Here is an 18,087-nt window from a genome sequence, read left to right on the forward strand (position 1 = left end):
AAGCCTTCTGATATTTAGCATTTATTATTTTTTTAGAATTGGCTAATATCACTTAGCATTATCTTCTCCAAAGCTATCCATTTACCTGCAAATGTCAGATATGATTATATACCTAGAACACTCAAAAAGCTCCACCAGAAAACTTCTAGAACTAGTAAATAATTTAGCAAATTAGTAAGATATAAAATCAACACCCATAAATCAAAGAATTTCTGTATATCAGTGAAAAATCTTCTGAGAAAGAAATGAAGAAAACTATCCCATTTACAATAACTTCAATAAAAAGATACTTGGGAATCAACTTAATGAAAGAGTTGAAGGGTCTATACAAGGAAAACTACATAAGCCTAAAGAAAAAATCAAAAAAGACCTTAGAAGATGGAAAGATCTACTTTGCTCATCAATAGGCACAATTAATATTATTATCAAAATGACAATGCTACCAAAGCACTATATAGATTTACTGCAATTCTGATCAAAATTATAATGGCATTCCTCATAGAAATAGAAAAAGCAACCATGAAATTTATCTGGAAAAAGACGAGACCAAGAATAGCTAAAGTATTCCTTAGCAGAAAGATTGAAGCAGGTGGTATCACTATACCAGACCTTAAATCATATTACAGAGGAATGGTAAGAAAAACAGCATTGCATTTACAAAAAAAAAAAAAAAAAAAAAAAGACTGCAAATGAATGGTACAGAATAGAGATCACAGAGACTAACCCACAGTTATAATTATTACATATTAGACAAAGGTGTCAAAACATGCACTTGAGAAAAGATAGCCTCTTCAAAAAACCACTATCTCTCAACATGCACAAAACTCAACTCTAAGTGTATCAAGAACCTAGGAATTAAACCAGATACTCTGTGTCAAATGGAATAAAATGCAGGATCTAATCTTCATCATGTGGGATTAGGCCCCAATTTCTGTAATAAGACACTGATAGCACAAGAATTAAAACAAATAATCAATAAATGGGATAGAATCAAACTAAAAAGTTTATTCTCAGCAAAAGAAACAATCTGTGAGGTGAAAACAGAGTCTACATTTTAGGAGGAATATTTTACCCCTCACATATCAGATAGAGCACTAATCTCTAGGGTACCTAAAGAACTCAAAAAAACTAAGCAAATAATAATAATAGTGATGATGATGATGATGATGATAATAATAATAATAATAATAATAATAATAATAATAACCCAATTAATAAATGGGCCAAGGATCTGAACAGAGAGTTTTTAGAAGAGAATATACAATCAATCACCATTTTTTTATATATCTGATTGGTTATGGTCCTCCCATTTCAGGACCAAGAATAGTTATGGTTCAGTTTGTAAGGAAGGGAAACACGAGCAAGAATTATTCAACTCTCCTTTATAAATTAACAAATACAATTATCTATGTCATTTTCTAAACAGAGCTAGACATGGGAAATATAGGTTTGGAGCAGAGAATATTTTTATTAGAAACACAGTGTAAAAAAAGTGAAAATCATAATTTTTTGTACCACATTGAACCACAAGAGAAACGGAACCTGGAATTCAGAAAAGAAAGATTAAAACATTTATATTTGGGAATGTGGATGACATGGATGCTTAAAGTAAAAAGGTTATTACAAGCTTTTGAAAGAAAATTCACGTGAGTGGCAGGTAATGGTTAACCAAATAGAATCTGCACAGTGTATTCCAGGGGCTTTGTCAGCTGTACACTACAGAACATACAGGTATTCATAGCCTCCATGAAGAGCATTATTCATCTGTAACCTTTAAAATTATTCCCATAGTACATATAAGAAAACATGGGTATCTGGATATTAAATAGCAATTCAGCAACCCACAGAAAACTACCCAGAGACAGAGATGTATGAAATTACTTCAAAGACCATCAATGTATTGTTAGCTCCTGACACAGGGATGTCAGTCTGGGGAAATATTATTTTCTCTGCATTTTGAAGAGAGTGCATAGAAAATATATTTCAGGGGCAACATAAAAACATATCAGTGGCCCTGAGTGACTCAGTTAGGAAATAAATCTAAAAGGTTTATTAGAAACTGAAAAGCAAAAAAGTAACTATGTATAAAAATAAATATGTTCATTAGTGGCTCTCTCCACAACATGTCATTAAGTAAACAACAAATTATGTATGAATATTTCTAGAATTGGCCAAATTTTATTCCATATGATTTTATATTAAATCTCAAAATCCAGATAATAGAATTCATGATTCACTGCCAAAAATATTACAGAAAAAAATTTTTTTAAGGAGTGGGTGTTTAGTAAGTATGTCATTTAACAATTTTATTACCATATGATTTTAAAGAAATTTATTCATTTTCATGCAGCCATAGTGTAGAGAAATTTCTTATTTATTTTTCCTGCACTAATTAACAAAGATAAGCCCTATAATCCACTTTAAATAACCTACCCTTACAATCATACAAGAAACCTATAATAAATGATGAGTAGAGAAAAAAGTCAATTTAAAAAAAAATAATTTAAACCTTTTTCTTTTTTTTTTTGAAATCAATCTCTAGCTGCATTTTTGGATATTTTTCTCATCTTGTAAGTCAAAAATATATAAAAGACAGAAGTTTGAAGTTCAAATTTATACATGAGATATGTTTATTAACTATAAAAATTCAAAATCTTTAGAAATTTAAGAAATACAAAATAAAAACCCATCACTGGAAAAATTAAGTAATATTGATGAACATTTAAAACAAATTAATAGGGCTGGGGATGTGGCTCAAGCGGTAGAGTGCTCATCTGGCATGCATGCGGCCCAGGTTTGATCCTCAGCACCACATACAAAAAACAAAGATGTTGTGTCCGCTGAAAACTATATATATATATATATATATATATATATATATAAAAATTAAAAAAAAAAACAAACAAAAAACAAATTAATAATCATTATCTCAAAAGGAGTTTAAATTAGTATCTATTTGTGGAAACTATTTTGCTATTGAATATACATGATACTCCCCATCAGAGAGACTTACTGAAATTAGAGCATATGTGATCATGATAACATGTAAGTATGCAATGGTACTCATCCAAACACTTGAAGCCCAAGGGCATGGCTCAATACAATATACATCTTGGAAGAGATAAATAATAATCTGTAGGAAAAATGGTCACTGGGGCCAGTCACATTTCATAATGTATCCAGTTTTAAAAAGAGCATAAAACACTATAAATTTTACATAGGTGCCTTAGGCAAGTGGTATTTCACATGCGTACATTGTTAGAAACAAAATATGTAGAATTTATGAGAAAATAAAAGTCACAAAAAGCACATAAAAGACTGAATTATACATCCCATGTAAATAATAAACTCATCATTACAAAGGTGATAATTTTCTTCCAAATTAACCGACAATATATCTCACCAAAACTGCTAAGTATAAATATGAATATATCACAGTGAAGTCTACTTTTATGTGTATTCTATAAAGCAATAATTTTAAAAAACTATAAATATATGATAGAAGAAAGTAGGAGAATAAGGAAAGGGGAACTACTAGATACTGAAGGGGTGCAAATTATATTTCATGTTTTATGGTTATGTCAAAATAAACCTGACTATTAAATACAACAATAATGCAATAATTTAAAAAATCATCAGGTTTTACTTTAAATGACGTAAGAAACCAAAGCATAAATTTTTAAAATTCATCTACAAAGTTATATTTAACTTTAGCCAAAAACCTTTTCAATTATAAGAGCAAAAAAAAAAAAAAAGACTTATCATGGCCTACTATTCATATATATATATATTGTGAAAATATAATATTATAATAAAGAATCACAATATAAATAAGATCCCCATATTAATACATATGTATGTAAAAACAGTATGCTTTATTTCAATAGCAAACTCTGGATAAATCAAACCATAACAAAAATAATCTCAGCAACTTAACTAGGGCCTTTCTCAAAATAAATTTAAACCTCTTAGGGCTGTTTACTGGTGAATATTCCTTGCTTCACCAATGCTGAGGTATAACACCAGAGAAGTGTGCCAAGGCAAGTTTAGAATGGAAAGTAAAAGCTTTATTAAAGGACAGTAGAAAAGACTTCTCCCCAGAAGACAAGGGGGACCAAAGAGGTAGAATCCATGAAAGGGATTTTTTTAAACTAAGGTCTTTTTAGCTTTTTTTATAACTAAGATCTTCCTTCAGCTATCCCACATTCCTGTCACATTGCTGTCCTTTGTTCTGTTATCTTGCAGTGTTGGAATGTAGGTCCGAAGACCCAAAGTGGTAGGCTGAAGGAGTAATCTGGGCAGGAAGGGATTTTAGATTAGCATCTGATGTTTGCTGTGAGCTGCTTCATTAAAATTTCCTTGGGATGGGCTCAGGGCCTTGGGGACATTTTCAATTCCCCTTATCCTGGACTCCATCCTCAATGTGGTGTTCATTCTTGATTTTACTGGATATTAGACCCAATTTACCTAACTACACAAACTACCTATCTGTAAATCTGGCTCCACTACCAAGGATATGGCTAAGTAGTACAGTATCCCTGAATTCACCTAACTTTAACAAAATAATAATAATGAAGAAAGTAAAAATAAAAGAATGTCAAAATGAAAATTAGGTAGCTCAAAAGGAAATTAGGTACCCAAAAATGACAGCTCCTTTCCTGCAGGAAAATGGACCTTCGAGATTTGATTTTGATAATTATTCAACCTGTCAATCTCCAGCATCTGGTAAGACACTGGGCTACAGGAACACACCTGCCACATAGTATTTTATGCAGATTCTGAGGATGCCCTTTGAGCATAAGGAAGGCAGCAAAGAGTCTCTGCCACTGACATGTTCCCCACCTGGTTGGCCAGTAGGACTGGGGAAATAGTGGCCCAGTGGAGGAGTTAAGCCTACAGACTCCAGAGACTGCCCAGAGTCCCAATCTGCTAGCTCCTGTTTTCAACACAGCCAGTCTTGTGGTTCCAATAGTCTTCCTCCCCCAGCCTCCCTTGCTAGGCCAAGGTACACTCACCATTTCCTGGTTCTCAGGAGTAGGGCTACTTGGGATCCTCAGTTCCTGCACAGCAGAACAACCTGTGACTCTGAGGTGTGAGACTACAGATGGCAAAAATGGAGGACTCAGGAGATAAGAAGTGAAAGCCCACCCTCCTCCTCCCTGATGACACACGATTGGACAGTTCCCACAAAATGCTCTTGATTGGAAGGGGCTTCAGATTATGAACATTGAATCTGAGAGAAGTGAGCCCTTTTTTTGAGTGACAGGGAATATTATCCAATCCAGGCATGAATAAGGGCTAGAATCTCAGGTTGTTTAGTGCTTTTTTTAATCTGAGAAATGTACCCCAGAGTCTCAGGCTGCTGTTATTTTAAGGCAAGGTTGTTTTCCTATAAGTGGGAACTAACCCAACCAACAGAACATTTTCATTTAAACTTACATATAAAGTCATTTCAGTTTATGGATTATATATGCTTGTATATTATTCAGGAATTAATATAAAATAATGACAATAATTATCAAATTTTTTTAAATTTTTTTGATCTCTGTTCTTTATAGGTGACAAATTGAACTTTGAACTGGGAAGAAAACCCCTAAAATAAAAATGCCCAACAAAAACAACACATAAGGGGCTGGGATTATGGCTCAGCAGTAGAGTGCTCACCTTTCATGTGCAAGATCCTGGTATCAATCCTCAGTACCACATAAAAATAAATAAGTGAAATAAAGATATTGTGTCCAGCTACATCTTTAAAAAGTACATAAAAACATAAGGTACAAGGTGAGAAACCAGCCTCTACCTCAGAGAAAAGACTGTCCAAGGAAGGGGGCATGACTCTTGTCCTTGGAAAGACACACAAAGCACTCCTAGGCTCATACCCAACCTGCTGAGTTGTTTATCTACAAATAACAGGAGAGATCTGCTTGCTGTGCCTGGTGTCCCTGACTCAGTGAGGCTACATGGGGATCCATAGCAACCCCCTAGCAGCCACCAATCAACATGAGACAGGGAAAGATTTTGGGATTCCAAATGAAACTTCCAGTAGTTTATGGTGGTTGATAAAATTTTAGGAAACCATATAGTTCAGCATATAGTCCCCTCATGGCCTAAGTCAATCTGTTCAAATGAATCCCCATCTTGTACTAATCAATCATGCTTACCCAACTTGTTCCCACCAGTGAATGTGCTAATCATGTTTTAAGAGTTGTTTATGATTTTCCCAAGGTGTGTGATGATTTGCTAAGAGATGCTATGATGTATGTGGGGTTCCTGCCTTCCCCAAAGAGTTATAAAACTGCTGCAAACCCCAGGCTCAGGGGCTCTAAGTCACCAGTTTCTGTTTGCGTGGAAGACTGAGCTAGCTTGCAATAAACACCTCTTTCGTGCTTACATCAATATTGGTTTCTAGTGGTCTTTTGGGGGTCCCACATTTGAGGATAACAGTCTCTCCTGAAACCCATGGAAAAAGAATTCAGCACTCCAGTTCTCTAGGACTGTAGTTTTATAGCACAAAAAGTTACAAAAGGGGGGGTGGACTTGAGAACTTACATGAATAACAGGATTTTCACAAGCATAATACAAAGACTCGTAGTAGGTTAATGGTCTAAATGGTTTAGCACTTAGGGAGTAAATTTAGATCACAGCATCAGAATTTATGATGCACCACTAAAGTTTCAGAGTGAGTTTTTATTTGGTCAGGGAAAGCCAGAATTTATGAGTCATCAATAAAATTTCAGGGAGGGTTGTTATCTCATCAGGGAAAACCAGACATGGGTGAGTTCAAGGCACTGGTAGGCATTTCAAGCAAATCACAGTAATTTATAATGAAGCAGAAATTAACTTCATGCCTTTGTGATGAGATGGCTCCCAATCTTAAAAGGAAATTAGGCTGGATTTTTCAATTGCTATAGCCATAGCTTTTAAAGTATATGTTTCATACTTTAACAAATATGAGAATTAAATTATTAATATTAATTACTACTAATTTTTTAAAAGATTTAATAAAATAGGAAATTAGATATTTGTTATTAAATGCATAAAATTTTTATTAATATATTTATAATATAAATATGGAAAATTTTGACAATAATTAAAAGAAATTTAATATAAGGGATTCAATATTATAAGTCCCTCATGTTCAGTGGGTCAGTCCTTCAATGATATTTTTCATTTTTTTTTAGGTCATTTTGAATTACACTTCTGCAAATGTTTGTTAAGTATTCAAATTTAAGATTTTGTATTTTGTAAAGTAGAAAAATGGCAGATTTGAGCTCCTTTCAGGATTTTAAAACTTATAAGCCATTTGGGGCATCTTAGCACTTTTTTTCATATTTGCACACAGTCCAATTCTAGAGATGAATGAGTTGGAGATATAGTCTACTGTTCTGAGCAAAAGAGAAATTGCCTTAGGATATTTCTAAAGCTTTTAACTTTTCTAACTTTTCAGAATTATTGGTGATTTGAAAAAAAATTATTTATTTTAAGAAATGAATTGCTTGAAATTAATTATTTATCTTTCCTGCATTATTTTTCAGTTTCATTGATTTTTTTAGAATAACTAACAGAACAGAAATCCAAAAGTGTTCCATGTAAATTTAAAGGTATGTTTCTAATAATCAAGATAGAAAGCAGAAGCAAAACATCATCTAGTTTGTTGGTTCTGCCTCAAACTAAAGAGTTACTTATTTATTTGTGTTATTATTCACTAGGTTCCTGAGGTTGCAGAAATTTCCAACCAACACAGATAAAAGTCTTGTTAGTTTGATTCTCACAACCAATTCAAGCTAAAATACACTAGTATCACTGTAGTTTCAGACCAAAGGGTGTTTCTAAATAATAAAAATATGTATACATAAATATATAAGTAAATATAAAATAAAATACAATATTAGATAGATTTTCTTTCCTGGATAATCATTTTGTACATATTTCCCTTTAGACACAGATCTGCGAACAAAGTGTCACAAATAAGACATAAATCCTACATTGCTACACAGAGTAATTAAGGCACATACTAAGAGCTTGGTATAAAACTTGGCATAGAGACATAAATAACTAGAGAACATCATAGAGAATTATACCTAAGTGCTAAGTAGCAAATTCATAGTCTTTAAGTACATGAAGAGACAAGTGATCATAGTAAATTTTATAACTCAGTTGCTGCTAATATAGAGATAGGGTTATTTATTAAGAGATGATTTTATGCAGATTTTTGGTTTAAAAGGGGAAAGATCAAATAATGGAGGTGATTTAAACATGAGCAATAATATTTTTCTGCATTCAGTACCTATTTTGCAGATATATGAATTATAATTAATTCCAACCAGTAAAATGCAGAAATAGTGTAAAGATTATTCACTAGGAGTAAAACTACTTAAAAAGATAACCAAAACTTCCATTCCTGTCCAAATGTTTATTCCTGACAAAAACACTGCTTCTTTTGAACCATTTCTTTAGATATGATTTTTTGTTTATAAATACTTTGGTGATTTTTGCATATTACTTAATATATTTATGCTTCACATTTTCTCTTTTGTCCTATTTTACTACCTATATTCTGAAAGAAAAAATTTCTAACTCCTAAACTCACTTGATATTTGAGATATCTTTTAATTTTTAACCTTATATCATTTCTATAATGAATTCTGTGCTTTCAGTAAAGAATGACTATTTTTATGCACCTGGCTCATTTACAGGAGTGTTGTTGTGTTCTTTGCTTTTATTTACAGTGACGTTAAAAAAAATGTTAATGTTAAACCAAAACACAAAGATCACCAACTCAAATTTTAAATCAAATTAAATCAAGATTGTATTGTGTACACAAAAGCTGGCCAGGACTGTCTCTTACAAGATTCCATGCTAGAGATCATCCCCCTGATCTTCAGGAAAATGTTTTTACAGCACAAAAAGTTACAAAGGAGGTGGGTGTCTAAGGTATTTACAGCTAACAAGATTTTGACAATCATAATGCAAAAGCAAATAGCAGGTTAAGGATCTACGAGGCTAACATTTCAAGGTGGAAAATAAATTCAGCTCCAGACATTAGAATTTATAAGTTGCACTGAGATTTAGAGAGAATTGTTATTTGGTCAGCAGGAGCCAGAATTTATGAGGCACCAGTAAGGTTTTAGAGAGGACGGTTATCTTGTAAGGGATAGCCAGACATAGGTAAATTCAAAACACAGGTAGAAATTACAAGTAAGTTTAAAACATCAAAATATTGTGAGGCCAAAGAGAAATTTTAGTTTTCTTACACAAAACAGAAATAAACTTTTTACCTCTAAAAGCTCTAAGAGAAGATTTTATTTATTTTTGTATTTTCTTATCTCTAATGGCTTCTGGCATTCCTTTGTTTGTGACCATAAATGCTTCTCTTCTGTGTTTATGGGGCTTCCAAACAAAAGAAATATGGATAAGCCCTTCTCATAGGGAAAATTTTTCAAACATAGCAAGTAACTACCCTTTAACCTATAGGGTCTGACAACCATATTATAGGATATGAAAGACGCTCCAATATGCTTGTTCTTCCAACCATTGTTTGCAAAGACAGACAAAAGTCAATTAATTGCACAGAATGAGTGAGGTGAGTCTCTGCTCTGCAGTCCAGAACAGGATGTAAAAGAGCCCCCAGAGTGAGTTTAAGAAAGGGCTTTACGTGACATAGCTGACAAAATCCTAAAAAACAAAACATAAATTCAGAGAGAACCATACCCACATAATCTCATTTGACAGAATCAAATTCATAAGAGGAACAGAGGACAGAGGTAAATCTAAAGGGATTTAACTATATTTTCTTTTTCTAAATTGCAATAATGTCTCCCAGGATTATAGAGTTCTGGATCTCCTCAGTTACTACTTTATCATTACCTTCAACCTACAACGCATGAGGCACACTGAATTTACCCTCATACTCATGTACTTATCACTTATTTTTTTCTATAGAAATGCATATGTATATTAATATATTTTTCCCACATTTCCAAGATTCTACCCTGAAAATTTCTGTGATATCACTTTCCTGAAATGCATTTTCATTATTTCATGTCAGTTCATCTAAGTATTCCATATCATGTGTTGGAAAAGTTGAGACAACTCGAAGGCCCTTTTTATTTGACTATTTATAAACTATAATTAAACGTCAACCTCAGTACATCCAAAGAACTTAAGTCTCATTCACCTTTCTCATTCATAGTGCTTTATTTTTTAAGTAGGTAGCAGAAGTTTTATTTTGAAGAAGAGAATGTGATTTAAAGCCATTCAGTGTACTTTAGAAGATCCCAAAAACCTATGGTTTTGGTTCTTAAACAACCTTACCACTGAAAGATCTAGATTACACTCCAGGTTGGACACTGATACTATGCTTCCATGAGAAATGGTTTATTGGTTGTGAATATTGTCTTTCCCTTTCCCCTATAGTCTTGGAAATGTGTGGACTGTGTGAAGTTTTAGAATCACTATTTAACACAGTTAGCATGGACCCATTTGATAATAGAAGAAATCTATATTCTGAAAAAAAAAAGACCCTTCACCAAGGCCTAAATAAGTGATAAAATAATCCCTGAAAAAATAACAGTCATCCATTAGATTATTTTTTAAAAAATACTAAGAATAAGTTTAGTTAGTACTACATTACTGTACTAGGAAAAGTGATATAAAATGCAATTTTAATTTTTAAAGTTGCTTTTGATTATTACAAAGAGAGTATAAAAATCTGGGAACATGGGCTGGAGTTGTATCTCAGTTGTAGACTACTTTGCTAGAATGTGCAAAGCACTGAGTTTGATTCTCAGCAATACATATAAAGATTTTTTGTTGTTTTATTTTTTAAATACATGACAGTGGAATGCATCGCAATTCTTATTACACCTATAGAACAATTTTTCATACCTCTGTATACAAAGTATGTTCACATCAATTCTTGTCTTCATATATGTACTTTATTTTTTTTGAGAGAGAGAGAGAGAGAGAGAGAGAGAGAGAGAGAGAGAGAGAGAGAGAGAGAGAATTTTATTATTTTTATTTTTTAGTGTTCTGCGGACACAACATTTTTGTTTGTATGTGGTGCTGAGGATAGAACCCCGGCCGCACACATGCCAGGCAAGTGCACTACCACTTGAGCCACATCCCCAGCCCCATATATGTACTTTAGATAATAATGTCTATCACATTCCACAATCCTTGTTAATCTTTACACAACACTCCTATACTGGCTACTTCACATAAACTTGCCTCAGGTATTCAATGCATTAATCAAATAGATTTTATTCAGCATATGCAATGCTGTTGGAATGGCTATTATAAAAATCTAAAATTGTCATGTGTGGTGGCATATGCCTGAAATTCTAGAAGCTATGGAAAATGACACAGGAGAATTGTTAGTACAAAGACAGCCTCAGTAACATAACAAGGCTACAATAAACTTAATGAGAGCCTGTCTCAAAATATAACATAAAAAGGAATGTGGATGTATCTCAGTGGTACGCACCTCTGGGTTCAATACTCAGCACCAAACCATACAAAACCAAGCAAATAACTCAAAATTACTAGGGATTCCAGGGTACACAAATATGTAAAAATGTTGGTGACAATATAAATTTAAATAATATATTTTTATAAAAGTGTTAAGGTTCTTTAAAAGCCAAAAATAAAAATGCCACATAATCCATTACTAATAATTTGGGGTAGCAGTGCAAAATCATACATGCCTGTACTCCCAGTGGCTTAGGAGAATAAGAGTTAGAAAACTAGGGATTTATTCTCAAGTTAAAGACCAGCCTCAAGAACTTGGCAAGGTCCTAAGAAACTCAGTAAAACCCTCTCTCAAAAATGAATAAATAAATAAAGTGTTGGAGACTGGGTATGTAGCACACTGGTAAAGTGCCCTGAGGTTAATCTCCAGTATTTAAATAAATAATAATTGTTGGTAAAAAAAAAATGCCATAAAATCCAGTAATAATAACTTTGGGTATATATGTAAAAAATTTGGAATCCTTTTTGCTAAATGTATTGCCATACATCTATTTTTTTATTGTACCTTTATTCACAGTATCTAATAAAAGAAAATAAATAAAGTACCTTTTAGATAGAAAGTATATCAGAAAATGCCTTCCAGCTGCAAAGCATCGAGAATTAGTCCATCCCTTCAGAAGCTACCACTTAAAATTCAAACTGGTCCCTAGAAGACAAGACTCAGAGAGTGGTGTTATCTAAATACTCCAAAAAATTTGGAATCTCTGGGAACCTTGTTTCAGATATTCTAAAACTCAGAACTAGGTCATATGGGAGGTCAGAATGAGAACACAAGACAGTAAATTCTTTAATGGGGAATCTTAACTCAGACACTGACATAACCAAAAGCAGAGTGGCAGATAAAAAATAGATTCTGTTTCACTGATTTCTGGGTTATGGATTCAAATCAAATATATATTAGGAAAAAAGTTAAGGCTACTGGTTAAAATCTACATAAAACAGGTATTAAAAATGTACCAGGGGCTGGGTGTGTTAGTGCAAACCTGTAATCTCAGTTGCTGAAGCGGCTGAGGAAGAATTATCAAAATTTCAAAGCCAGCCTTAGCAGAATAGAGGTGCTAAGAAACACAGTGAGATTCTGTCTCTAAATAAAGTTAAAAAAAAAAAAATCCTGGGGATTTGTCTTAGTAGTCAAGTGTTCATGTGTTCAATCTCCAATATCCCCCATAAAAAATGTACCAGGGGGCTGGGACTGGGGCTCAGTGGAGCTCACTTGTCTGGCACATGTGAGGCACTGGAGTATAAGGTCTATCAACAACTTTATATATATAGTACCAAGATATTGACATGGACTTTGACCTAAATAGTGTGTACTTTAGCCCTTAAGATTGAAGTTGGTTGGGGCTGGGGATGTGGCTCAAGCAGTGGCAGCCCCGCCTGACTTGTGTGCAGCCCGGGTTCCATCCTTAGCACCACATACAAACAAAGATGTTGTGTCCGCCCAAAACTGAAAAATAAATATTAAACTTAAAAAAATTCTCTCTCTCTCTCTCTCACACACACTCTCTCTTTAAAAAAAAAAAAAAAGATTGAAGTTGGCCAGGCATGGTGGTGCATGCCTGTAATATCAGCTGTTTACAAGACTGAGACATAAGGATCATGAGTTCAAAACCAGTCTCATCAATGGTGAGGCATTAAGCAACTCAGTGAAACCCTGTCTCTAAGTAAAATACAAAATAGGGGTAGGGATGTGGCTCCGTGGTAGAGTGCCCCTGACTTCAATCCCTGGTCTCCCCGCCAAAAAAATGGGGCTGAGTAAATAGCTCAGCTTATAGAGTGCTTGGCTTCTAAGCATGAGGCCCTGGGGTCAATCCCCAGTACAGAGAGAGAGAGAGAGAGAGAGAGAGAGAGAGAGAGAGAGAAAGAGAGAGATTGAAATTGCATGTAATTTAAATTCAAGTTAGTCCCACTTTTATTTTTTTCCTGCCACACCAGAATAAAAGAGTTTCCTGAAATATTTGGAATGTTTGTGTGGGTTACTTATTTATTTATTTTTTATTTACTTATTTTTATGTGGTGCTGAGGATCGAACCCAGGACCTTGCACGTGGTAGGTGAGTGCTCTATCACTGAGCCACAACCCCAGATTGTCTGACCATAAATAAATAAACAAACAAATAAGTTAATAAATAAATAAACCCTCAAATGATGACCAGTTTTTAAAAATCCTTAATTGGGACACATAAAACACATTTAGGAGAGATTCATTCTTTTTAATGTCACCTAATTTTATTCTGCTTTCTTCTCATGTAAAAAATCTCAGAATGATAAATTAAAATCTTTTAAAAATGCCCTCCAGTTCTTGAAGAAAAACATTATAAATGATGCATACATTTGAAATAAAACATGGGAAAATGATTAATAATTCTGAAAGTGGAGTTTTGAAATTAACCAAAATTTCTCAGTTTGCAAATTGAATCTGGGCGCTTGTCTCATAAATTTTGAAGAAAAAAAATCTATTTAAGCACAAAGAAATAGAACACCCACCATGTGGTATGAGGAATAATACCAGAAAAAAAAACTCATTTTTGTGTGCCATCTTAGAAGTTTACTGATGGTTTTGGGCAGAACAGGAAGCATAATGCATTTAGAATACGCTTTGGAAAAGGCATCCTGACTACCATATGGGTTCACTTTCATTCTTTCTATGACCCATCCTTTTTTCTTCAAATTCAATCAGGAATCACCCCTGGGACAAAGGACTTTGTTGAAGGTGTTCTCACAAGTGGGCTTCAAGGTCTTTTACACTTGAAATAGACCTTAATGGTGCTCATTAACATCTTTCAGTGTTTGGCTGAGGCCCATTATCCACATTACTTGGTCATTTTACTATCTATTCTATTTTATACTTATTTTCTGTGAATAGAGAACCCTAGTTTTGGATATGTGAACAGAGAGCTAGAAAACTAGGGGTTTATTTTAAGACCTATGGAGAGCTAAACTGAAGTTCTGGATTTCAGATTTTTGTTTTGGATTTGAGATACAGCTTCTGCTACATTTAAAAATCTCAGGACTCATGAAGAGAATGAGTTAAAAGCCAGCATAATCAAACTTGTGAGGACCTAAGAAATTCAAAGGGACTCTGTCTCTAAATAAAAATATTAAAAAGGGGGTGGGAATGTGAATCTGTGGATGAACACCTCTGGGTTGAATTTCTGGTACCAAAAAGAAAACAAATAAACATAATAATAATAATAATAATAATAATAATAATAAACAAACAAACAAACCCTCATGAGTAACAAGTCCTAAAATTAACAGCCTCTCTCATGCATGAATACAATAAATGGATTTGTAGTTCTCTCCTGGTAATTATCTCAGTCTTCACTATGCAATCTGGAGACATGCTGGACTGATGGCACATGGAAGCCCACAAAGGGCTTTAGAAAGAAGCTGAAAACACCATGCAATTATGGAATAAAATGCCCAGGTTTTCAACTGCTGATCTAAGCCTCACTAGACTAGTCAGAGGGAGGTGAAGGCTAAGCTACCACAGAGAGACCCTCTGGCCACAAGACTCTGGAGAGGACCACGAGGAGTCCCTAGCCATGACTGCCAGTTTCCACCATTGCCACTCCTGTAAGCTTTAAGCCACCTTCCTACACAGTCTCAATTGAACAAGGCACACTTACCATTTCCTGACTCTCAGGGTTCTCTGCGTTCTCCCTGTGGTTTCTTTTCAGATTCTGCATAGCAGACACCTGGGCTCCGGATCCAGAACAGAAGCCTACAAAAAGATTTTAAAAATGGCGGGTTCCAGACACCAAGGGAACATTAGATTGTGGAAGCCCTCCCCTTCATCACTGGCTGCCTGAGTATTGGACAGTTCTCACCTAAGTGACTGATTGGTCAAGGCTTCAGGCACTGCCTCCAACCTGAGCCAAGTGGGCACAGAATCAAAGTCTAAATGACAGGCTGCTCCATTGTCATTGTTAACCGACTACAGATCAGGGCTGAGAATATAGCTTAGTCAGTAGAGTGCTTGTTTTGCTGATATAAGGCCATGGATTCAATCCCCTGCACTACACACACACACTCTCCCCCCCCCAAAAAAAAAAAAAGATTAAGTAAAGGACTTTGGGGACTAGGGTTATGGATTAGTGGTAGAGAACTTCCCTAGCATGCATGAGGTACTGGGTTGAACACGAAGCACCGCATTAAAAAGCCACCCAAGAGGGGGATGTGGCTCAAGCGGTAGCACACTCACCTGGCATGCGGGCGGCCCAGGTTCAATCCTCAGCACCACATACAAACAAAGAAGTTGTGTCCACCAAAAACTAAAAATAAATATTTAAAAAAAGCCAACAAACAAACTACTAATGATACTGTGTCCATCTACAACAAAAAAATATTCAAGAAAAAAACAGACTTTGTATTGGACTTGTGCACCCTCACTACAGAACTAATAAACACTTTGTATAAATAATAAATACATATATGTCTTCAGACAATGTATAAAATTCTCCTGTGATGTCTTTTCAAGTAACTTATTTTACAGGTATGCTTCACAACCTGAAATCCTCCCCACCTCACTTCGTCTTCTTCTTCTTCTTCTTCTTCTTATTATTATTATTATTATTATTATTATTATTATTATTAGAGGCCTGTTAATTGCATTAAATGCCTCTGTATGGAGTTCTTTTAAGGCAAATTTTTCTTCTAATAATAGGACCTAGCCCAGAGACAAATGTATTGACACTTATAACTGTTTATAAAGTTAAAGCAATTTGTTAATAAATATGTACATATATTTTTATGAAAATGATATCACAATTACTTTAATATGTTTTTTAAATTTCTCTATTCTTTGTCTCATAAAAAAAACAGTTTGAACTTTAAACTCTTCAGCAATGTAGAGCAGCAATGTATATCCCCGCCCCCAAAAATAGTGACTCACAAGTATAATTCAAATTATTGAGACTAATAAATTTTTGATCCTATATTTTAACTAGTGATGTCTAAATATTTTCTTTTTATTTTCACCTTTAAATGAAGCATACTTTTATAGCTTTCTTGTTGTGTAACTGACCTTTAATATTCTGCAATCTTTCCCCCATTCTGATCACTTTGGACTATTGATGTTTTCATGGAGGGTATCTCAAAGTGGTCATGCACAAGGTAGGAAATGGATATAGTAAGATATAAGACTGGTGATTGCTGAGTATGTAGATTTTGCTATACAAAATAAGTATTGGTGGATGATATGGGTGTAGGGAGAAAAAGAGCAATGAAAAAAAGAAGAAAAACTTGAACAGTAGAGGGGTTCACATGCTACAAATCTACAATAATAGTGTGAATATAGAGGGTAGTGTTCTTGGAAGTAGCAATAAAATTTGAGGGAAAGAAAAAGGTAATTTTTTGCATAGTTCCCAAGTGAGAGAGCCAGGTGAATGGGTTCTGTGTTCAACTCTTCCCACCTAGGAGTGGAATTTATAGTTCATAGGGTATGTCTCAGTAAGTAGTAAAACACCATTTCTATGTACCTTTACACTTTTTCATGGCTACAAGCTGACTTTGAGAATTCCAGTCACATTACATCTTTGAACTTGTTCGCTATTCATTAATTATTTCATTCACTACATTATTTATTTGTTTTTTATTAATTCACTTTTTCTTTAGTGTCATTGTTTTTACATTGCTGGTGATTACATAATTGCATAAATATTCTGAATGTTGACTTTGGTTAAATATTGTTTTATGTGTTTATTCATACATTTACTTTTCATTGAAATATTTTTCCTTTGCCAAGCCTGATTTATATTAGACCTCAATCTTCATTTATGAAAACTAGATAAAATCACATTATTCCAAATAACTCAAGGATTTATCATCTTTGTAGAACCCTAATCACCTGCTAAAGTTGACCCAGTCTGGGTCAACTAAAAGCTGTGTCAAAACTCCTCTTTTTTCTTATATACACTTTAATAAAGGATTTCTTTCTCACTTTTATATTTTGGAGAGTAGACTAACTTCTCTAGCAGTAGTTAATAACCTAGATGAGTTTTCCAACTAGCTCACTATTACTTTTAAATTATTTACATCCTTGACACTAACTGTGTCACTGATTACTTTTTTTAATTTTTGCAAGATCTCTCTCTCTCTCTCTCTCTCTCTCTTTCTCTCATATGACAAATTGAAATCAGATCTGCTTTTTTACTAAGAAGCACTCTCAGCCATTAATAAAATATTCTATTAATAAAAAGGGTTTTGCTGATTTTCTTAGAGCCTAAGTTGCTGAGGCTGCCTGACTTTAATCTAATGTTATAGAAGTTTTATATATATATATATATATATATATATATATATATATATATATATATATATAGAGAGAGAGAGAGAGAGAGAGAGAGAGAAGTGTTCATTTGACTCTTTCTCTTGGGGACTGTGCAAGAGTTACCTTCTTCTTTCACTTCTATCTTATTTCTGCCTCCAAAGAAACTACCCTTTACCCTCATACTACCATTGATCCACCATTAGACTTTTTAAATCTGAACTCTTTAGCTGGTCATTCTTTCCCTCTTTCCTTCACAGCACTTTTTTCTCTACCTGTACCTATTCC

The 18,087-nt window shown here is 34.0% G+C and overlaps 1 protein-coding gene across 1 annotated transcript in view; it reads right to left on the reverse strand.

Moving 5' to 3' along the window:
• LOC144251771 (uncharacterized) overlaps positions 1–15,224 on the reverse strand; it is a 33,686-nt gene extending 18,462 nt beyond the window's left edge. The window contains exon 1 of the mRNA XM_077794515.1: positions 15,161–15,224. Coding sequence (XP_077650641.1) covers positions 15,161–15,220 — 60 coding nt within the window. The 5' untranslated portion in view covers positions 15,221–15,224. The remainder of the gene's footprint in view (positions 1–15,160) is intronic.
• Positions 15,225–18,087: the final 2,863 nt, after the last annotated feature.

This window comes from Urocitellus parryii, unplaced genomic scaffold (assembly GCF_045843805.1).
Source record: "Urocitellus parryii isolate mUroPar1 unplaced genomic scaffold, mUroPar1.hap1 Scaffold_205, whole genome shotgun sequence".
NCBI classification, from domain to species: Eukaryota; Metazoa; Chordata; class Mammalia; order Rodentia; family Sciuridae; genus Urocitellus; species Urocitellus parryii.